The sequence below is a fragment of the Caloenas nicobarica genome, chromosome 10 (genome assembly GCF_036013445.1).
Source record: "Caloenas nicobarica isolate bCalNic1 chromosome 10, bCalNic1.hap1, whole genome shotgun sequence".
In the NCBI taxonomy this organism is placed as follows: Eukaryota; Metazoa; Chordata; class Aves; order Columbiformes; family Columbidae; genus Caloenas; species Caloenas nicobarica.
The window spans coordinates 8,512,556-8,536,757 of record NC_088254.1 but is presented as its reverse complement, the minus strand read 5'-3'; the positions used below and the strand labels follow the sequence as shown (position 1 = coordinate 8,536,757).

General features: G+C 39.0%; 1 protein-coding gene across 2 annotated transcripts in view; it reads left to right on the top strand.

Moving 5' to 3' along the window:
• CHRFAM7A (CHRNA7 (exons 5-10) and FAM7A (exons A-E) fusion) overlaps window positions 1-24,202 on the top strand; it is a 39,811-nt gene that overhangs the window by 7,520 nt on the left and 8,089 nt on the right. The window contains exons 3-6 of one of the 2 annotated variants that reach the window (XM_065641504.1): window positions 13,047-13,091; window positions 17,068-17,177; window positions 22,383-22,462; window positions 23,654-23,821. In XM_065641504.1, coding sequence (XP_065497576.1) covers window positions 13,047-13,091; window positions 17,068-17,177; window positions 22,383-22,462; window positions 23,654-23,821 — 403 coding nt within the window. Of the gene's footprint in view, window positions 1-13,046; window positions 13,092-17,067; window positions 17,178-20,061; window positions 20,075-22,382; window positions 22,463-23,653; window positions 23,822-24,202 lie in introns of those variants that run through there. The other variant, XM_065641505.1, reaches the window with a different exon arrangement.

The following is a 24,202-nucleotide window of genomic DNA, read 5'->3' as shown; positions in this document are numbered from 1 at the left end:
TAGCATCCACTTGTGTACATTAGAAAAAGTCTCTCCCAGCTTTATTTTCCTCTCACTTTGCTGCTCAATCTTTATTCCCTCCATGCTAAAGGGAGAAACTATTTTCACTTTCATCTTGCGGCCATTTCTATTCTACCATGTTTTTTTTTCCTGAGAGTTTAGAGAACTAGAACTGTGCTGAGATATGCTTTCTGTTCATACCTATGAAAGTTACTGGATTATAACAGAAATAAGAGTATTCTGCTTCCCCATGAAATATGAAAAAGAGATATTTTCAAATAAGAGTCTAAAATATTCTGATAATTGATCTATTTAAACAAGCAGACAACACCTCTCCCTATCCTGCTATGGTGAGATACTGATATACTATGAGAAACTGCAGCCTTCTTTCTGTCATATTTGTCCTGTGCTTCTAAATGTTTTCTGTATCTTCTGGCTTTTTTGGCTATTTTTTCCTTCAGCATCTTTCTTTTAGCTAGTCTTCTCAAGCAGTATTAGATCTGGAAAGATACTTTAAACACAGTCTATATTCTGTAGGATGGAATGGAAAGCAAGGAATTTAATTTAAGGCAGTTTGCAGAAAGGAAAAAAGAACTGACTAAAGACTATAAAAAAACCTCCTGATAATAAGTAACAGGAGGACATTAGAGATGTTCATTTTATGTGAACAACAGAGCTTCTGTTCTCATTTCTGGTTCCACAAGAGAGATCTTTGGAATTGTAATACAAGTCAGCTGGGGGTTTTCTGGGTTTTTGGGCTTTTTTTTTTTTAATATGAGTAAAGCAAAGCAGTTTCTCTAACATTTTTCTTATCCTTTGTTACACAAATAATCAGCATGAATCATAAAAGCTCAGTACTTAATTTCTTCGTTTTCTAACTACATTGGTACGGCTGCACCAATAACTTAAAAAGTGAGTAGACACCTACTGGTATGCCACTTGTGATGAAGAAGGTTTGCATCCTTACTGGGAAAAGTATGATTAAGGTTCTAGAAAATAAACTCTTTTGTGACGGATTGCTGTAGAGTATGGGCATCAGAGCATAAAGCTTTCACATTTTACACAGGACCTCTTACTAGAACAACAGATTTTGCAATCACCATCTAGTAATTATTACTAGTCCTCAGAGATCAGCTAATAAAACAAAATTACAGCACAAGACATCATTTCTGGGAGTCAGGTCTGGCTAGCTAATACTTGTTCTTATGCAAAGCTTTTAATTTGCAGACATTTGGGGATTGAAATGTCTGTAATACTCAGAATGGTTCATTTTTTAAAAAAAACTATATATCGTTAAAATGACATTATTTCTGCCATTCAAGTACTAGACAATACATCATGTCCCTACTTAATACCCAAGTTCATATCTATTTCTTTTCTGGGAAGGCTTCTAGGAATGCTGTGGGCTGCATTATCGGGGGCTATGGCCCTTGAACAATCCAGCAGGTAGCATTCTCTTTGTATTCTGTTTCGTTTTAGGGCTGTATTCTTGGATGTGCAGATACAGTGCCTGCTTTTCCCTCAGAAATGCACACACTAGAAAAAGTTTTCAGTAATTTACAAATCTAATAGTGCTGACAGTGGTTGAACAAAGTCAATAGACCAATCCATTGTCAACTGATTGCACGCAAACACTATCTATGAATGGCATATTAACATAGAAACATTCAAATGTTAATTACTTCAAATTTAGATGATACAGATGTGAATTCTTCAATTTCTCCTGAACTCCTCACTCTGTTCGCCTGAATAGACTACTAAACAATCCAACGGTTCCCAATCTAAATATATCCCTGAGTTACAAAAAAAAGGAGAAGATGTCACAATGGGTTGGCAGCAGGCAGCATATATGTACAAGCACTTATACAGAAAAAGAATTTTTTTAAAGTTCACTTAGAATTTTAATTACTTAAATAATTCAGTTTTAATGTGTTAACTAATTTATTTTGAATTTTTATTTTATTCAAAATTAAAAGTATTCTTTTTCAAAAAAAACCAGAAGTCTGAACTAAACTTATATTTGGATTTAACCTTCACTTATGCTTGCATGTCCATGCCTGTTATCTAAACTAGAATTCAATTTGTAAAATGCAAAGGCTGTTAACATTGGCTTCAAGAACAGCTAACTGGGAAGTGCTAAAGGCATGGCACGAGGCCATGTTGCTGCTCATTGTCAGCAACATGAGAATATGATATTTATCCAGTTCACCTCTGGTAGTGGTGAAGCCATATTTGCATGGCCTATAATCACGTCTCCGTATTGCTTTTATGATCCTGATAATGGAGTAGCCTGAAGGGAAGACAATCAATGACCATGTGCAGAGTTGTTGGATCCACACACGTTTAATTATACAGCGCTACTACTTTGGACTTTTATCGGCTTGTTTTCTGTGTTCAGCCGCGAGTATTAACATATTTCTGTGGTTGGCATCCCCATAATGACTCTCAATAACTACACAATTCTGCCAGTTAAGTATCTGAGAGCAAAGAAGCAGGCCTTTTACCCTCTGCCATCAATGCTACTAAATGCAAGAATGAAGACAGTAAAAATAACGAGCACTGCTAAGCCTGACTGAACCACTCACTGAGCTCAAGAAATTCAAATAAGCATTTTTTATGGATTTTGTAGCGTTCACTCCAGGTCTAACTCCACCAGACAGAAGTGTTCATTTCATAGGAGAGAGTTTGCTCTTTTGTGTTGCAGAAAACAGCAGCCTGAAGGACTGTGTAGGTGTTCTGACATTTCAGTCATGACGCTTGTTGCATTTGTGCAGAAAGAGACACACAGTTGATTTTCATCTCTCTATTTCTCTCAGCCAAGCTCATGGGTTCTCAGTACCTTTCTCAATGATTCTTCACAGGCATTAAAGAGAAGAGGGAACCGTATGGATTTTTAGGGAAAGTTGAAAATAAAGACCCTGTAAAAGAGGACTCTCAAACCTGTCCCTCAGAGAATGTAGATTAAGGAATAACTAGAATTTCTGTAATGCTGATTCATCCTCTCTTCCTGAGTTATTAAGGTGCCTTTGTAAAACTTCTGTGTCAAGAGCTGCAGAGGCGTTCAGCAGGATAAGCAGTGTATTTGTGCTATACCCTTCTCCAGGGAATTTTTTAATTGCCATGGTGATGTCTATGCTGTATCCTAGATTAAACTGAGACCCCAAGACATCGAGGATAATGGATTATGTTACATATCACAGGAATTTTGGAACTACTCCTTCTTGTTTAATTTGCCTACACTTGGAAAGATGGAGATGAGACAGTATAGTTAGAGAGTCTGTCTGGGATGAGTAATGGCACTTTTCTAACTGATCCTCTGAAGCCAGCTTTAACCATGTCCATGTGTAGTGGACAGAGCTATTCCTTGTGGTTGTGTCCTAGTCAGATGTTGGCTCTGGTGTTCCCCAAAGGTTCTGCAGTTTCAGCTGTGAACTGATGCTAAAACATGGACAACATGCTCTGCACAGGCGTGGAAACTTCTGTTGCTGTTATTTGCAAAAAATAGGATAGAAGAGTGCCAGCAGCAGGCTAAATATACATGCTATAACAGCATTTCCATATGACTTGTGACCATTTTGAGGAAAAAGACTTAATAAAAAGTCAAATATGACTTAAAGGTGGGTAGCAAGAACAAAATCAGAGTCAAATCCTTTGATATAATGCTGTTCTGGCATTACATCTGAGCGTAACAACGTGGCTGTTCAACTTCTACATTTTGCAGCTAAGCTCTAGGCAAACAAATCAAGTTCAAAAGCTTTGATTCCTTCTTGTTTTAACGCTGTCTAAGGAGTGGGACTATAGAGGCTCCACTATTCCCTCTTAGCCTGTGGAATGGTTGGTAGTTCCCAGATCCCAGCACGCGTTCGGAGCTGGGATGCCTGTGTCAGACTGACACTGAAAATCAGCACCTAGAGCCAGTATTTAACTCGGGGTTCAGTCCTCTCAGTGGGAGTCTGCTGTGGAATACAATGGAGTCAAGAATTGTTTGTACATAAAGCAACAGAACACAGTTGTTACTTTGCATGCTTGCAATAAATGTAACTGCACTTTAAGGTCTATGCTATATTTAATAATTGAGCTGAGTGAAACCTGCAGTGAATCATGGGAATTCATAAGCTAACTTGAAAAAATGCAACGTCCCCCTCTTGCTCTTCAAAATAATATTTTTTTCCACACAAGATGTGCTTAAGTATGTTATTAGCTATGCTGTATTCTGCTCATTTCACACACCCAGTTTCTTGCCTGTCTTTGCAAAGATGAATGTGTTCAAATCTAAATACAATCTCTTGTTAACAATGATGTACTGAAAAAAAAGAAAAAATACTGCTATTACAATTATGTCCCCATGGTAACAGAAATGGTACATCATGAGGCTCTTACACATATTATAATCTCGCTTGTTTTCTGTGTAATTCAGTGAAAATACATCTCAAGCCCACAGCCAGGACAAAGCCCTATTACAGTCAATGGCAAGCACGACTGTCAGATCTTGTCAGAGTGTATATGGAACAGAAACACATTCCCCCATTTTAAGGAGGCTCTTTGCGCAGATGCTCTGCCCACAGTTAAGATGGCTCTTCTGTGGTCTTTCTCCAGCAGTTTTTCTGCTGTGTAAGATTTGCATCCACCTGAGAAGATCTGTTTCCGTTTTGAGCAAACTCTGCCTTTCTTTTAAAGTAAGATAAAGTAGTTGGGGAGAGAGCAAATGCTTCTTGCAAAAGCATGTGAGATTAGTCGGTGTGGAGAAACCAGAATTTCTCCTGAGTTAAGTTAAGCAGTCAGACTCCTCATCTCGCGCTCCAAACTCAACCCAGGTAAAATTCAAATGAGATTTTTCTAATTTTTATTTTTAAGAAAAAAATTAAGATATTCAAAAGGCCAAAAATGAGCATCTAGTCTAGAAACTCTTAAACTTTCACAGAACTATAAGCAGCTATAAGCAGAAGCATACTTGTCTGTTGTATTCAGCTTTACTTCCTTGCTCTTTTGTTTCTCGCCTTGTGCACTTGACCAGTGCCCAGGTCAGGTGCACTGTTCAACATCCATGCAGAACACATCTGAAAATCCCCATTTTGTTAGACTTACACGTAGGTCAAGTTCTAAAGTCATTAACTTTGAATTGTAACTGGGGTAAGCTCATAGCAAACCTTGTACTAAATATGTGCTGGCTCAAGTGTTACAGACCAGAACTGTAGCTAGTCTGGTGCTCAGGGCATCTTTCCACCATTCACACCAGGACATTTCCTTTCCTCCTCTCCCATTCCCTTCTGCCCAGCTGCTGGGTGCCATTTCCCACCAGTATTGCCCAGTGATTTGCAGACCATTCTACAGGTTTCCACATGAAACCAGGAGCTCACTATAATGGCCTTCACCATGGCTAACGTTTGCACCTCTGCAAACCCTACCCCAGGGCCCCCTGCTTGTTTTCCTTTGTGGTAACACTGTGCTGTTTCTGCTCTGTTCCTCAGCTCGTCTCTTCTGCTTGTCCTTGTTACCGCAAACGAACATCTGGAACTAATGTCAGCAGATGTGGCAGTCTAAGCTGCTACACATTGAGCTGTATAACTGTGTGCAAAGACTGCACTGCTAAGGATATTTATAACAGTGCTGAAATCTGTAATGCTGTGTAACAGTTCCGTAGCAGTACTGTGAAGTACTCAGTTGGCACCACTGCATTGTTATTTGTAGTTAGGCACCATTTTCCTTGTGTTTAATTTGGTGAAAATAACATGATTATAGATTAGAAGGACAAAGTCATTTTTTAAAAATAATTTGTTGCTTTTCTACTCAATCACCTTTATAATAATTCGTTAAAAAAATCCCAAAGGATAATAAGTAGTCTGAACAATTTCACATGTTTCTGATAGAAGGGACACACTTACAGACTACCAATACAGGAAAATGCTCTACAAATACTAAGTATCATATGCTATAAGAGTGATACCCAAAAGTTACACCCAGTATACCACAGCTGGCTAGCTTTGAGCACTGCTGGCACTGTCTTACTCCACAGCACAGTTAATAAAGAAAATGGCATTACACATCTATACATAGCCTAGCCTGGATGTGTGCATTTCAAAGGAAGATGACATAAGTAGATATTGCCTTGTAATATATCTTCCATATCCTGAACTTTAAACATTACACTCTCATTAAGTAAACATTTATGAAGATACATCATATTTGGAAGGTGAGAAGCTGCACAGAATTGAAGTAATAACAAGATGAGGTCTTGGCTGCCACAGAGCACTATCAGCTAAAGAGAGGAAGCTCGAACTGGAATGTTTGGTTTATCCAGCATTATTTCTAGTAAGTGTGGCCCACTCCTTAATTTGCAGAAGAGAGAGTTCTAGTAAATACGGCCAGAGGAATCACTGAATGTAGGTCATAGTTCTAAAAGAAAACAAGAACAATAAGTATATAGAATGAGAATGGAGAGTCAGATCGTAATCCCACCTGTGTCATGCGGGAAACTTCACTAGATTAACAGTGGCCCCTTTCTAAAAATATTTATAAATTTATTTATAAAATTGAGCCAATATATATAATAGTCATTAGCTGGAACATTTTGCATGGATGATTCAGCTCTTACACAAATACCCTTCAGTTGCATTCTCCTTTTTGGCTGTACATTCTAGTGTAGGTTCTTGTTCAGCTCTGCTTTACCGTTCACATGATGTGAAGAGGCTGATTTTTTAATTTAAATAGGAAACAGAGGAACTGTCACAGCATCTGGGATTGGTACTGCTACTCTGTCCTTCAAGATAATGGAAAGTGCTTAGGACAGCAGGTAGCATTGGGAATATGCCAAAGATTTGCCCTGCATTGTTCCTGGCTAGAGATTTAGGGGATTCAATACACTTTACTCACTGTATCACAAATGAAACGGGGGCTGGAGGGGAATGAGGAGGATGTGTCCCTACAGGCAAACTCTGTTTCTGATATAACTCTAAAAACTTCAGTTAGTCCCAGAATAGCCATTTATTGCCTTGCGCTTCTTTGCATTTAGTGGCCAAAGTCAGCCCTCTTAAAAAATAAAAACGGACGGCGGCAGCAACCTGTGCCAGTCTGTGTTACCTCCAGCAGCAAAACTCCCCTTTCCCCAGTCAGGAACAAATCTACAGAGCAGTTCTTTATTTCACAAAGACCTTCAGCATGTAGAGAGTACAAAAAGCAATTACTATGCCATCCATCACAAGTCTAATAAACCTAAGAGCTCAATAGAAAAGAAGTTCTCTTTTCAAATTTCACTTCAATTAACTACTTACATTTTGGTTTGCCTCAAGATTTTAATTCTTTGATTTAAAAAAGCTAGAAAAAATTAAATCAGGAAGCACACAAAGTAAGGAAGATGTTTTGAGGCTGGATTTCAGAGCTTGAACTGCAAAACTCACCTTAATGCTACAGGAAATATTTTGCTAAATCCTGAGCACAGCTGCAATACCTTATCCTTCAAGGTCTGAAAGAGCCAGAGAGGGTCTGAGTTGGAAGGTGAGAAAGTCACAGTCAGGTATCATCCCAGCAGCGAACGTGCCGCAAGGCTGAATTTGGCTTTGAAGTGGAAAGTGGAAGAGAAGAAAGGGCGATGTCCTAAATGACTTAAGCTTTCACTAAGGTCACTTGCAGCATGGAGCGGCTGAGCATAAAGTAATGAAGACCAACTTTCGGGAGGTTTTTCGCACCAACAGAATTAGGGCAAGTTAGCAGCTGCCGTAAGGAGAGCTGGCCTAAGGCAAGCACAAGCCCACGGCCAAGTCAGGCAGAACTGGCACACCACGCTGACTGGGCTGTGTAGTACAACACATTGCTTAAGCTCTGTTTAAACAGTTTGCAACAGCTGCTGTAATTTTGAAGGAGTGCGGCTTCCCAGCAGTAGGCTGTACCACTACAAGATGAAGTCACAGATGTCAGAGCTCTGTTTTTATATCAAAATCTCACTGATAGGGCAAAAGTCAGAACACCAAATGCAACTGTGTGTTTAATTTTGAAGTGGTCTTGAGAAAAATGCAGCAAAACAGTGAAAACAGACTTATGCTTTCCACTTCTGACTTTTTATCGAGTAGTTTTGCACTTTTTGCATCTACTTTCAAGAAAACAGAATCACTGTGTCCTGTTCCTGGTGTTGACCCTCACATGCTGGATCATGGAATATTATTATTTATGCACTGGTAATGCCTGTTTATACAGCATTTTCTGCATAATTGGAAATATGTGCTCTAGGCACATATTACTGTGTTGAAAGGTATATCGCTGACTACTGGAGAAGTGAAAGGTAACTGCACTAACCTATTCCTTTTGTGGTAAGAGGGAAGTCAAGTGGGGAAGAACCACCAGGAGTTCAAATCTCTTTCATCTCACCAATCCTGTACACTGCCTTTTTCTTCATCTTTATGTTACCTAAAAACCCTGTTTCACATTGCCAACTCTGTCTAGCTTTTTATTCCTACGCTGCTCCCCCCTCCCCCCCAAGATTCCTTAATTCCATCGAAATTTGCATTTTAATTAATCTTGCCATTTGGCAGGTGCAATGTAGGTGATGCCTTAGGCATTAGGGTAATGAATATGCACCCATTACGGGGCAGCCAGACTCTGCACCCTCTACTACATTTTTCAGGATCAAGACTTGCTGCATCTTCAGCCCCCACCAATGGACGACCAGAGGTAGTCCTTGGCGGGCAGATGCAGTTTTCATTTCAGTGTCCTTGCAGAAGATGTCTTTTTTAGGTAACTGATTTTTATCCTCACCCCTGAGATGGAAAAATTCCATTTTGTCTGCACCACTATGAGCCACCGTTAATAGAAAAGTTTAGCACTAACCTTGGCACATGGGGAGAGGGTAATTGCAATGTTGACTTAGTGCTATGAAGAACGTGAAGCCTCTGTGGTGTTTTCAGATGCAGTCCAGGAGGGTGAAGCTGGACCACATGCTGCTCTGGCCTCTCCTGGAGGTTGGCCACGCAGGGTGTTGGTGTGCACCAGCACGACAGGCAGGAATGGAGAAGTCTAGCCCCTTCACTACTCTCCATAAGGTTCTAGGAGCTCAGATGCATCTTATAACTATGGCTGCCCAAAGTATGGCCATAGCATCAATCTTTTGTCACCTGGTGTTTTTATGAGTTCTTAACTCACCCTCCAGCCCATTCTCTCAGTACTAATCCTGTAAGAATTTGGGCTTTTTTGCTTTATACAGTTCAGTGAGCTCAGTGCATGACCTTTAAAACGAAGATGAAGAAAACCCCAAGCTGTGTGAAGCAAAAGTTAAACATAACAGGGTTTTAAATGACGTGGAGAAAAAAACGTCATTAGGTGCTAGCAATTTCACATTGTGGATCAGAAGATGTTGAGAATATTTAATGAGTAAGTGCTGAGACAATGAAATAAGAGCTAATGAACTGATTAACCTGGTGGTTTCGGTAGCAGAATATTCAAGCAAACAAAAGTGAAAATCTATATAGGAAGTGCCTTACATGTCTCTCACTGGCTGCCAGCCCATTTTTAACTTCAGACTGTAATTACTAACTTCAGTCTTGCTATGAGGTACCAATCAGGAACCTAGCAGTATTGCTATAACAAGGGATGTCTTAAAATGTTTCTACGAACTCTGTTATTAAGGTTCATAGTAATTGAAGCCTAGTTCAAAGAGGTATTACTTTTTCTGTAATTGGGGTGAGACTCAACCATATAAACATAAAGAATCTGGATTTGAAGTGCAAGTATTACAGCTGATAGATTTTAGTCAGGACATCACTTTATGCAAGTCTCCTGGGAGGTATGTCTCTCTTGCTAGGTGCTACATGCCAGTCTATAGGCATGCAGGCTTATTTTACTTCTTTTTCTCCTTGCTTTTTGTTGCATATATTTTCTAGTGGGGATACTACATGCACTGACATCCCTCTGAAAATCAGAAAATAATGTTCCTTACAAAGTCTGTAATGTCCAGGCTAACACATTTCACAAAGCACTGCCAATTTTCTTCTCTGCTTTTATATATTCTGTTGAACCCAGGGTAAGGGAAGGATAACGTGAGGATCTGGTATTCTTTCTCCAAAGGTGATCAGTCTGATAGACTTTTTAAATTGAAAAGACAGACAAAACCAGAGATGGGAACTGGAAGAATGCAAACAGTACAATTCCCTTCAATAACTTCCAGAAATTGTTAACTCTACCTTCAAAAAATGGAGGACTATTTGAGTCTTCCTGATGTCAGCTACTATCCCTTCATTAAGTGCACTGCCATAAAATAATGTGATAAGCAGGCCAGTAGCAATTTGCCATCTGCCCTCACACATCATGACTACAGTTCTGAACCAAGCAGACTAAAGGAGCCTCCCACTCACCTCCCACTGCACGAATGGAACGCAGCTCCTCATTAACTCTGCTGCTTGGCCAGCACTATCTGACCGGCAAGCAACCTAAAGTAGCTGGTATGGGAAAAAACCCACAACAATCCAAACAACATAATATAGTTTCTGGTCTCATTCTCTGACTAATTTTCCCAGCATCTCAGAATATATTGTGAAGTCCTTTTTCTCTGCTCTGCTATAGTAGAAGGGGTTTGTAATAGGAGCTGCCTTGCTTTTGTGTTCAACCTTTTTTTCTGTAGGTAAGTGTTTACAAAATATTGCAGAGTGACAAAAACTGGTGAAGTTCTTCAAAGCGTTTCAAGCCCACCCGTGATTTTATGGTGAAGTACTGCACAGCTCTGATGATAAACAGTGTTAATGTAGTTTGCTGTAAAGCTTTTAAAACAGTGGCTGGAAAAGCCTGCAGGATGTGTCCTGCCCCACCCTTCACCAGCTTCACTTGGGACCACAGAGAGGGCAAACCCTCTAAAATCAGAATCTTTCCTCTAGTGATGGCTGAATCAATCCAATAATGACCAAAATGCTGGAAGTCTTTTGCTCCAACCCCACCATTTATAAACCAAGTCTCAGCATGCAGGAAAGTTTTTATAACTGAAGAGCAATGATGAGATTTACGATTCAAACATTGATGGCACCTTAAATATAGTGACCCAAGGGGGAGTTATTTTGTTCAAAAATACTCTTTCAGGTTCGAAATGCTTGAAATACCAGTAAGAAACACCAGGAAAACAGCATGGTCCATCTTTGCTTAGGGCTTGTCTTTACTGTACAAGTTACTTTGAGTTAATACTCATGGGATCCCCTCTTTGAGCCAGGTTTGAGTGAAAGAACCCACTCTTGGCTTTCAGAAAACATCTGCAGAGTCTCCTGCAGGCAAAGCTGTGGCAGCTCTGCCATGTGCCCAGCTGCCCGGCAAGTGCGGCCGGCAGCCAAACCATTCTGTCAGCAGCACAGCTGGATTAAAAGTCCACCGTCCCCCTCAGCTCTGCCAGCTCGACTGCTCCATGGTGGCTCTCTAGCCTCGTTCTGTCTGCTGGTTGATAGTAGACCTCCTTTCTGGCACTCCTAAAATAGTTCATCTGACTCTCCCATGGGCTCAGGGCTTCAAAATAACCCCCCACGGCATATCATTAGCTTAAGCATCAGCAGCACTCCAGCGTTAGTAACATCTTTTCCTACTACTGAAAAGGGAGTTTTGAAACATCTAAGGCTGGGGCCATTCTTGCATAGAAAGAGATCATACTGGGAATAAAATGTGAGTTTAACTCAGAATTTAACCATGCAGAAGTACATGCCATTCAGTTAATAGTCCTGAAACAAGCTTCCCACAACATAATGGATTCCAAATCGCTCTGCACCTTTGAGTAGCCAGTTCTGCCTGTGCAAAGCAGCACAACCACTGTCTGCCCTGCAGAGAAACCACACAGCAGAGGAGCTCTCAGCTTTGCTTGGGTGCAGCAGGTGGGACACTGCGTTATAGGAACCTGTCACGTTCATCTGGGACAGCACACAGAGCTTTGAGAAGATGCTATCAAACTTTTAATAATAAGGTATCACTTGTGTGATTTACATTTGACCTAAAAATGGCTAGGATTAATAGAAATTTATTTAGGTTTTACATGTCCTTAATTTGCAACACTTGTCTATAGACTTTAGTTCATGGTGATATGAGTGATTTCTTAAGGATCATTTCTTCATTCATGAATTAAATATCCCATGCAAACTAGTTTTGTTGTGCTGTATCACTATAAGCAGGTTGTTGAGAGAGGCATCGAATTAATGTTTGTTTGGCTAGAGAATAACAGCTACTATTGCAAATTAATTACTGCTTTGCCTGGCTGCATCTTCAGCAATGCCTTCAGCATGCTAATTCAACGCAGCTTAATAACATATTCCTGAAACCAAAGGGTTAGAGAGACCTGTTTTCCCAGGATGCCATTTAAATTAGTTGTTCACTTGAGAGTTTTGAAAAAGTAAGGTTCATTGAGGTGATGAAGCAGAAAATAGAGAGGAAAAGTGCTGAATAACTACCTATGATCTGTGCTTCTTTATATTTTTTACTTTTCATTTAAGGGGAGGTAGGAATGTGCATTTGAGGGCAGACTTTATTCATGCACTATACCAATCTTTTCCTAAAATCTTTTTGTCTGTATGTTGTACATTTAGTTGTGATTATACATGACCTAGTAACACTGGCACACATTTACTGATGCTGTTCCTCAAAAAGCTTCACTTGCTTTAGAAATACCATTGTCCCTTGCACTGTGTTTGATTTTACATGCTGTGTAACTTTTTTTTTTCCTATTGTGCTGCTCTAAAATGGCTTCAATTAAAGGTCTCTCAGGACTTTTGTTTGGTTACAAGTCCACCAAACAACAGCAAAAGAATAAAGAGTATTGACCTTTAGTAAAGAGTATTATGAAATAAATAAAGCCCAGGGGAGAGTCTGGCAGGATACTCTCAGGAAACAGTCCGATTGACTGTGGTAATACAAAATACATTAAAAAGTACCTCTGAAAACTTCTGTTGCAGTAAGTTCGAGGCAACGATTCCCTTTGCTTTAAAAGGTACCTTAGCACAACTGGCTGTTTCAAAATAATAAAATATATTTACCAGTATTGTTTTAACTGTATGGTTTTAAGATGTGGTTTGTTTTTTATTTCTTCCTCTCCTTCCTCTCAGGATGAAAAGAATCAAGTATTAACAACAAACATCTGGCTACAAATGGTGAGTTCTGAAACAAAGCATATTTTTTTTCCCCCTTTGGTCCTCGAGTTTAATCTGGTGAGGGGTTTGAATTTTAGGAAACTTTCAAGCTTTTGTTTTATATCATGCTACATAGTGGACAAAGCTAAACTGAATGGAAAGCTCTGAAGCTGATATTTAGGTCTTGATGTTGTTTCAGGTATTTCTGAGAACTTTTAATAATTTGAGTCACTACATCTAAGTAAGTTACTAACTCATTGTAGTTGATTTAGTCGTGCTAAACTCTTGATTGTCATAAGATACCGGTGTCCTAAGAGTCCCCGGTAGAGTAACTGGAGGTGCAAGTGCCTTATCATCCATTTCGACAAATCCGTTATGTTGTTGTAAATCATTTGATTGTGAAAGAGAACTATACATGCAAGAAATGCATTTCATCTGTAACAGCTGTTCTGATTAGCACTCTGAAAATGGAAACATTGCTCCAAAGAGGTTCATTATCTCCTGAGAGCTGCTGCCATTGTCCCAACTGAATGTCCCTGCCATCCTACTTCCTTTGCTGTCTATCTCCTTAAGAAATGCAAGAGGATTTTAATTAAAATGGCCATGCTACTTCCGTGGTTTTTGAAATGTTGTTTTTTAAACATAGGATGTCATCAGAAGTTAACTGTGAACATGAGAGGGTTTTTTATGTTACTTCTCCATACTTAACCATAATTACTGCTACCACTAGATAGCACAGCAGAGAACTTTGCCCCCACTAACTCATGGCAGGTGTTGCTGGGCAGGAGTAAGTTTGGCTCACTTTTTAAGAAATGGAGCAGTTAATAGAATATTCAAGAGAAGGAGTATTTTGAATTTCTTTTCTCTGTAAAGTTAACTAGTGAGAGAGCTGCAAAACTAGGACTTAAAGTTAACAAGATACTTCTTACCATGCTGGATACTGTGGGCTCCTGATGCTTCCACAAAACATTTCTACCATCATTTTGAGCTTTACAAAGACGGGGTGATAAGGGGAGCTTTCTCCATGCTATAGCAGCTGGGATGAGAATTTGCCATTAGTTTAATTCTCATCTGTATTACAGAAACTGAACCGTTTGTGTTAAGTAAAGGTTTACAGAAGTTACATTATTCAAGACAAGCCTGCTGCTTCCATAGAAACTTTACACTTTTCAGTCTCTTTAACCAGCTCATTCAATTTAAATGTATTTTTTCTTCTATTGTAACATTTTTATACAGCACCTCTCTTGTACTGTGGTAGGCATTAGAAACAAATGAAAGACTATTTTGGTGACCTACAAAGGATAGCTTGGCTATTCCATTTATTCACAAAGAAAAGTTGACATGAAAGAAGCATTCAGCTCATGTTATTTTACAGGTTTATTGTACAGTAAGATTAAAACTGTCAGATATAATATGTTTTTGGCTTTGAGCTACAATTACAACAACTGCTATGATTTCTTACCAGGAAACAGATGACAATTCATACTCAAGAATCTATCAGTTATTTTCCTTCTCTTTTATACCTCAGCATCCTTATCCTTTTCAAGATTTTTTTTCCCTAAAGAAATTCCTGATTCTTTTATATATTCTGTATTCTTTTGATTTATTCACCTTAGCACATACTGTATGTGGAGCATGTTAAAACTGTAATGATCAGATCACTTGATTACTACAAAAATGTAGCCACTTTTCATGACCCCTGTACATATTTAAAAAAATAAAAAAGAAATGCGTTTGTGTATTAACTGTCTATTAACGGTATACTAGACAGATTCAAAGCATGCTTAAGGCAATCATATGTCATTTTATTATGCTACATGGTCTGAAGTAATTTCTTCCCTGAATATCCCTCTCCACTCCCTTTCTTGATATATAATCTAATCATCACTGAAATACGTAAATATAAAAACTAACCTGGGAGAAAGGGGAATATAAATCTCGTATTTATATGTGCAGACTCTTTGATCCTGACCACCATCTCCATGGCAATGCTGTTCAGTATCAAAATCTTAAACTTGATCTAAGTTACAGCAGGAGCCTTGCCTAGTCACACAGATTAATACTAACCCAAGTACCCTGAGCTGTTGGTTATTTTAATCCACATCAAATGTACTTCATCTACAGTGGAGATTGTAGCTCTAAAGTCAAAATGAGGCAGCTTGTGTCCAGCTGGATGGGAAGCACTTTGTACACATGGCTAAACAGGGCAGCCACAGAATCTGCTTAACATTATCTCTAATACAGACTTAAATTTACTGTAAAAATTGATGTAAAATTTCTGAAAAAAAAAATGAGAGGCAGTTGATCAGCTTATAGAAGCTGTGTAGAGATGAGCATGAGAAATACACATAGTTTAATTAGAGAACCATGAATGGAACAGGCAGTGAAAAGAAAAAAATATTAACAGAGCCAATCAGATATTCTAATTTAAGATTTCTGTAAAAAACTATTATCTGTAAAGCAAAAGGAAAAAACAATGCAAAATTCAGATCAATTGTCCAAGTGACAAGATGCTACAAATTCATAGTAAAAAATGAACAAGATAAATATGGAAGAACAGGCCAAGAAATTGTATAGTAAAAGCTTTACAAAAGATGTGTGATGAATGCTATTAGAATGCAGCAAAACGGTCATTTACAGTGTTCTAGAGGTACAAGAAGGAATTTGAATACCTGCAGTGTGAGGCTAACTGGGGACTTGGTCGGTGTATCAAACTGGAACTTGCCTTTGACAGTAATGCAAGGAATTACATAGAACGATTTGATGGGAATACCCCACCAGAATGACCAATAGCATTACCTCCATAATACCCACCAGAAATGTTTTCTGATGTTAATGTCTGCCAAAGATTTTGGCAAAGGCCACTAGATTGCTAAGTATTGTACATTTACTCACCCATTTCAAAGTTTACATTTAAAAGACTAATATTTGGCATTGCAACAGCACTGTAAATCTGGGGAGGTTTTCACTAAGTTATGCAATGCCTACAGCTATGTGAAATTAGTATAAATAACATAATATGGGGATGGAGAGAGGCACGATATAATGAAGCATAGAAATTACAAGATAATATAAATTTTGTGAAACATAATTAACTCTGTTTCTTACTTATACCTTTTGTGCACAACAATAACCACCCTTGTATCCTGATAAGTCACCTGCTTCGTAAGGGGTGAAGGGCGAGCTCAGTTTCAGGACAATCTAGTAGCTCATGCTGGTGTTTCCACGAGCGCGGGAGGTGACCAGCTGCCTGCAGTTTGGGCGGTGCTTTTGCTTATGACTGTGCACGGCCACGTGTTTCACTGACAGTACCTGGCATTTAGCAACGCTAAATACCGATCAAAGCCCTGTTGTTTTCAGTGCCCACACTGGCAGCAAAGGCCGGGCTGAAAGGCACAGGGGTGGCCCCGGGGCGGACATCTCGGTGCGGCCAGTGCCAGCCGGGGAGGATACATGTGGGACAGTGCCCTGCTGCCGAGCCTCTGTTCCCGAGGTTGCCCAAATTCAGGCCACAGGAGCCGCTAAGACCTTCTAAGCTACTATTAACCATTCTGCCATTTCAGCTGTTTTCCCTGTCAGTAGAGACTGTTGGCTGCTCCACCTCATGTCTGTAATCAAATTATTACAACCTGAGAATTTCCAACAACAGAAAACAAAGTTGCCTATGAAGATAAGCATAATTGAAGTTAATATATGAATTGTAAAAGAAAATCTGTTCTATCCCAAACTGGCACCTGAGACAGCATGAACAATAAAATACAAGCACCTCAAATCTTCTTTTAAAGGCTGTTATGTGCACTGCTGTGTGAACTGAAAATGAGATTTTTATAAGCTTTTCATTGAGCTCTAGGTGGCCTAATTCACCCTTTCCAGACATTTCACTGCCTGAAGCTAAATAGTGTCTCTCTAACAAGAGAACACCTATTGTTTCAGGCTATCCAGTCCCTAGAGAACTACAGTAAAGCATGAGATGACCCGTCCTTTCTGTCTGTCTTAGTACTGGACAGATCATTATCTACAGTGGAACGTGTCTGAATACCCAGGAGTGAAGAATGTCCGTTTTCCTGATGGACTGATTTGGAAGCCAGATATTCTTCTCTATAACAGGTAGACACACTTTTTTTTTTTTTTTTTCCTTGGGAGGAAGGAGAGAAGGCTTTAAAATACTTTTCTAAAACTTCCTAGGTTTTTAGAATACTGGAAAATTACCAGTCTCCTGTTTACACAACAGAAAGTTGTATTTACAAATACTTCGTATAAACAACAACATCCTCCCTACCACCAATTCCAGTTAGGTTTTGTGAGATGATTAGAAAATGAAACTTTTTTGCCTGTGTTTAATGGCACAGGTAGCAATGATTTCCTTGTAAATTATTTGTTTGGTCTAAATGTTTACTGGTGAATTCAAATCTGACTTTTGGCTGCTTGCCTAGTTTTAGCTTGGGTTTCACCAGAGGCAGGACAGGTAAATGCCAGTGAGTATGTTTGCATTTTCCCATGTCCAGTTTTGGTGTCACTCTGTCTTCCTGCTACAAAAGCAGCTAGAATATTTGCTGCTCTCATCTTCAAACTACCTGTTCTGAGCTGGGCTTATTTCAGGGACAGACAGGTTGCCATCAATCCACTGCAGAACCTTTGGCTGACATTGAGAGCTTCTTTGGCTGCACCATTATATGGTAGTTCCTATTGTGGAATTTATTTAGTTTAAAAAGAAGTAGTGAGAGCTGTCTGCTCTTTAACAACCTCCCTTTTTCTGCAGCTGTGGGCCCGTGTGCTGTTCCCCAGGTATTGGAAAGACCTTACATCTGCTTTGTACATCTTGCACTGGCTCTTTTGTGGTAGCCAGGGTACGTTGTTATTTTTTTGCCCATGCAGACCGCATGAACCTTTTGTCTTCCTGAAGGCTTTTTTTCCTCTGCTTCTCTGCCATATGACTCCTAAGAAGACAGCCCCGCTGCGTTTATCGACCTGACTCCCCCTCCCCACAGGAGCTGCTTTTTGTCACAACAAGCCCTAGAGAAGAGCTGTACTCAATGTGTCAGCTGCAGTTATGCTCCCTTTTGCCATTTGGTGATCACTTTTATGATCAGTGTCACTGTCACAGGTGTTGTTGAATTGTCATGATGTGGTAACAGCAGCCAGTGACAGCATTGTCAGCCCCTTAGTGCCTCTCCCCAGGGCCTGCGTTCCTGCGTTGCTCACACATGCTGCAGTGCTCCTCTGAAAGGTACAATTAACACTAAATGATTCGAGGTGATCTCCACTAGAGTTCACCATACTTATGGTAGCTGCCTGTCAAGATTACTTCTTGTTTAGGTTTAAGCATGGCAATTAGCACTTCAGTTGTCCACACACCAACCTAAAAAACCTTTCAAAAGCTCTGTACACAAAATGGAGCAGCATCCAACTTGGACAGGTGTTTTTGCAACATTAACCTTGCTTAATGTATTTTTGAATGCAAATTTGTTCTCTTGAGCATTTATTCCTAGCTAACTCGATTCCGTAAACAATAGCATTCTTGGGAGAATCCAACAAATCACACATTCCTTTCTATTTTTCTGCTGAATAACACAGTGTGTATGCCATGAAATCGGTAGTCTACAACAGCAGCTCAGAGGTTTCCAAAAGAATAAATTATGACAAAATTCTTGCTCTCTTACATGACATACCTGAGAGACACTTTCAGTGTGTCTGAGGATTTATGCTTGATTTAAGCAAGTAAACCCAAAATAAAAGGGTATTTTTATTTAGAAATTAGTAATATTAATACATACATGCTAACTGTAGGTGAAGGGCATTATAGAATGTGAAGGGTAACTTAATAACCTGAAAAAACGAAAATACTAGCCTTCTGTTAATACAGGTTTTTGAATCTTGTGATTGTAACCATGGCACAGTCATAAAGTAATTATGCTACAGCGTTTCTATTTCAAACACATATTTAATTAAAAATCTCAATCAGAGTTTAGTCAGAGAGCAAAGCTATTTAAAACAAATTCTTAGTCCTGAATGAAATTGGACTGGGAATGTTATGATGTTCTCTTATAGTGTCATGTTATTTTGAGATAGATGCTTTCAGTTTCTATACACTGCATTAGTAACATGCATCTGCAGTTACAAAGAAATTAATGAATTCATTTTTCATTTTAACGAATGCATGCTTCACTATGTCTTGAGCCCTTACGCATTTTGTCGCAGCCTTGTATACAGAAACTAGTGGCAGCTGTATTAAGTTTTAGAACCAGTCTATTGTGAAGAGAGCAGAGCCAGTTCATCTGTAGTTCTTCTAAGGGAAGAAAATCTTGGCCTGTGTACAAGTTCTAGGATTGAGTTAGTGTCATGTGTGGCTCTCTTCCACTTTGTTACTAAAAGTCCTCATTTCTGGTGGTATTATTTTCCAAACACCTATATAGTGTCCAGTACTTCATGGAATAACAACAATTCTGGTAGTTATGTCTCATTTAGCAGTTTCATTTTTCCAGTTTCATAAACCTGAGATTCTCCAGATTGGTCCCAGTGGGATTATATCTGCTATGTACAGCTTTGTCATCTCAATGTACTGCAGTCAGTATCTGCTTTCGAGTGGTTATATCCTGAAGAAGAAATATAACGGAAATGGTTTTCTATCATTACATTTGAGCACAAAGTCTCATCGAGCAAAGGCATAGCTACTTGCTGGATTCCCAACTGAAGCACTGTATTTCAAAAACAATAAGCAGCACACCGTAGAAAAACACATGCTCCTTTTTCAGAAAAAATCATTTGATATTTGAGTCTAAGTACCTCTTGATATTCCTGGAAGAATGTGTTTTCTGAAAGGCAAAATCACATGGCAAAGAAACCTAGGTTCCTTGGTCACTCATGTCCTTTTGAAACTTATTTTTGCCAATTACCAGAAAGAGCTGAAAGGTCTTAGAAGCAGCCCCGATGCTGAACTGCCCTCCGCTCGCGGGGAAGAGAACAGACAGAATCTAGCCTAGGAGTCATTAATTTATCCTGTACAGGTAATTTGTGTGACATGGATATTTTTACACCCTAGATTTGACTACTTGTTTGAGTCTCACCATGTAGCCCTTATTAATTTCAAGTCAAAGGCATTACTTGTCTATGTCTAATATAGAAACCTGTTGCAGGACTTTAAGTCTGTTTTTCCAAGGAAATGAGACTTATGCCTGTGTGTGCGCACACCTGTGTGAATATATGTGCTTGTGTATGATCTCGCTGCTTCTTTCCCCAATATCCTCTAAATCCATTTCTGCCAAACTTAGCAGTGCAATCAGTAGAGATCCTAGCAGTACCAGTTTCTTACAAATGTCATGAAAACAGGCAGCCAGGATGAGGAGGGAGAACCATTAGTGCTCCAGCTGGAGGAGGAGCTGCACCCTGAGTGCAGAGGGTCCAGCCGTGAGCTCCACGGCCTCGGCTCAACTGCCTGCTCCCCTCAAAGTCCTACAATCCGTTCATGCGACATACACAGTATTTAGACTTTTCTGCTTGTCTTCAGAGTTCAGATTAAATAGTTGCAAAGATTTTCAACTCTGTGAGCCTTCTGCTCACCACAGGAAAAAAGTGCAACTGCAGGTGGGAAAGTAATTACTTGGATTTAGTTTTTTCTTGTCTGCATATTTCACAGACCGGTCCAGATATTATTTAAATGTAATTTCTTACAATACATAAGGTGAAAATAAAATGCAAAGTAATGATGATTAAAATAAAGATTGCTTCATTTTAGCTTCTGAGATACAAAATTTGCATCAGAATAGATCAAATATTAAAGTCCTCTTTTAAAAAAAATATTTCAGTACAGGTTTTCCTGCTGGAAAAATATACCACTATTATACTTCATTTTCTGCCAGAATTTTGAATATTTCACTTTCTCTCCATCTCAGATTCTTACCATATTTTTCTGATGATGTTTTAGAAGGTTTTTAGAAAATTATGAAATGCTAAACCACTAATAGGTGGAGACATCAGAGACTTTTCATGCTCAAACCATCCTAGAGACAACGTAGGTTTTTAGATCAACAAAAGCACAGACCGCAGCAAGAAGCCAGACCCTGAAGCTCATGCGACCTGCTTTGTCCTGCCCCAGGGCAGCTGGCACTGGATTTGCCTTGTGCACCAACCCGTCGCCACAAGGTGACTGTTGGGAAACTACAAACACCACAACAAAGTGCAGCAGCCTGTGTCGCATTCTGCTGATCCCCTGCACAAATGGAAGCCCGAGAAAGGAGCCTGTGTCTACAATCAGGGCCAACAGCCATCAGACATGACTTCAACTCGGCAGTTCCTGAAATAATTTTGAGATGCAAAGATCACTCACTGCTAGTAGCTTGCCAGTACATTCTGTGCAATTTAGTCTAGGCACCAACTTAAACAGCTACGTCAATTTCTTGAATACCTAGGCCCCGAAATTTAAAGGAGGTATAAATCGGAATCTGCAATACCCTATCACAAAATCCTGCAGTAGTAAACAGGAACTGTAAAATAGAGCACAATACTATATGAGTATATATCCATAGCAATGCTAAGTAATCTAAACATCTTCAACAGAGTGATTTAAGTCAGCAAACTTACCAAACTTTTCATAGGAAAGAGTCTTTATTTCATCATCTAAATGTTTGAAAATAGGTTGTTTCCCATCTAGAAGTTCTTAACATTTTAGTGCCTAGTAAATTCCTGGTTCATAGTGTCAGATATTTAGTTGAGATATTCCTTGGCACTAGCTGTCAGTTCGTAATTGGAAGCACTCTCCAAGTAACATGATGAACGGCTAGCACCACTACCCTGACACCTCTAGTAGGGTTTCTTTTTTTTGCTGAAATCAGTTCATGGGTTCTGAAGTAGATAATGAAGGCTAGAGCTGCATTAAACAGTCTTACGTATGGCATGTATTATAGTAATAACATTCAGCCGTGCAAATAGGTAGGATGAGCACTGAAGTATCCATCTCCTCAGAATTCCTTAGCTGCTGTTAATGTAGACAGCAAGAGAACAGATTTCCCTGTACAGTTGCTTGAGAAGTTTGTGAAAAGTGCTTACTTTCCAAATGGAAATAAATGGAACCACAGCACTGTAAGGACCGCAGCGGGACAGGTGAGCAGCGAGAGCCAGGTGGCTCACCCTCACAGCTGCTCATCAGGAACAAACCCAACAGTATCAGGCCAGTTACTCCAAGGCCACAGAAAACTGGTGACAGGAGAAAAGCTGTCAAGTTTTGGGGGAGAAATAATCCTTTTCTGAAGAGCGGATTTGTCTCACATATTCTTAGCCAAAGAGCATATAACCCATTTTGTTTCTCCCCTATTCTAGTGCTGATGAAAGATTTGATGCAACATTTCACACTAATGTTTTAGTCAATTCTTCAGGACATTGCCAATATCTGCCGCCAGGTAGGCTGTTTGCATGTCATAAATTTTGATAACTCAGACTACTTATATATCTGGTGAGGTTTCAAATTTGACATCAATTGTCTGATTTTTTAAATTTAACTAGCTATTCTAATCTTACTGATTTAAGCCTAGATGCATCATGAATTACATGGTTAACACTTCTGTAAGAAAACCACCATGATAATTTTTTAATTGCAATTATGTAAATTCTTCTCTAATGCACTATTTCAGAAGTGCAGAAGTATAAAAGAAGATAAAAATAAAAACTCTTAATATAAAAAAGATATTGTTTATTAAAGCCATGGCAAAGCTTAATTTAAAAAAAATCATTAATTTGGCTGTTTCTTCTACTAATATATGAACTTTATAGTAAGATGCTTAGTAACATCTTGGATGTATCTTCTATTGGAAGTTATTCACTGGATGCTTCAAAGTAATTTTTAGTCTGAAAGGAAAGTTGTGTTTGACATTCATGTGATATCAGGAATACATCACTGACTCTCTGGATGTATAGCAGTTGAATACTGTTTCTGTTCCCAAACTCAATTAGCATAATTCTTAGAACTAACTCTTCCTAGAATCTGAATTTTAGAAACTACAGCAACAGAGCCAAGTGCGTTCCAGACAAATTAGGTTTTCCATCTAGGATCCCCAGAGGATTTCAAGGGTCTGCCTGTTCTTTTGATTTAAGATGCTCCATTTGATGGGGGGGTTTCAGTTCAATTCTGAAAGCTGCTAAATGACAGGGCCTGACTCAACAAGTGAAAAATAAGAAGCTAGCTTTCCCGAATAAATCAAGATAATGTAAAAGATAGACAATAATCTTTCAGGATTTCTTATTTTATTCAGTAAAAGAAATAGAAGAAACAGACTGCATATTCTGCTTCATTTTTTTCTGAAATATAGTATCTAGAAAATCTGAGCTCTTCTCTAAGCATTCTCCCAGTATGTGACAAAATGGAAATGCAGTTCAAAAATAGTTTATAACATCAGTACATTAATAGTGCAGTTCTTTCCCTTTTCTGTGACTGACTTTTGCTATTTACAAGTGAAGACACAACTGAGATTAAGTATGCTTTACAAGTAACAAAACGAGGGCACAATGTAGAACAAGGTCTGGTTACAAAATGAACGTAAAATTATGTGGAACAAGCATTTAAATTAAGTGGTGGTATTTAAAATCCAACCTAGGCATATTTAAAAGCTCGTGCTACATAGATGTGCGCTGGTTTCCATTTGATGTTCAGAAGTGTAACCTCAAGTTTGGATCCTGGACTTACGGAGGCTGGTCCTTGGACTTACAAATGCAAGAAGCAGATATATCTGGCTATATTTCAAATGGAGAGTGGGATTTAGTAGGTAAGCTCTTGATTTCTTATTTACACTGTGAACTTGCAACCTTGTCTCCACTACTGAAATGAATGGAATAATGATTGGGAAATGAAGACAGAAATTAAATTACTAAATGACCTAGCTAGTGACATTTGAAACTCTGAGAACAGATGTAAGGTGAAAAATCAACATAAAAAGTAGGTCACAACATCGCTGCTTGAATTCAGTAAGTATCTTTTATCTGATTTTCCTTTATTATCTGACAAAAATGACTTAATTGGGAATTAAGCTTAAAGAAGTAATTTTACCTATAGTAAAACTTAGGAAGCTACATTTATCCTTTTTTAAAAATAATCACTACATAACATACAGTTTATTCACATTAATTTATGCTTTTCTTCCTTCTCC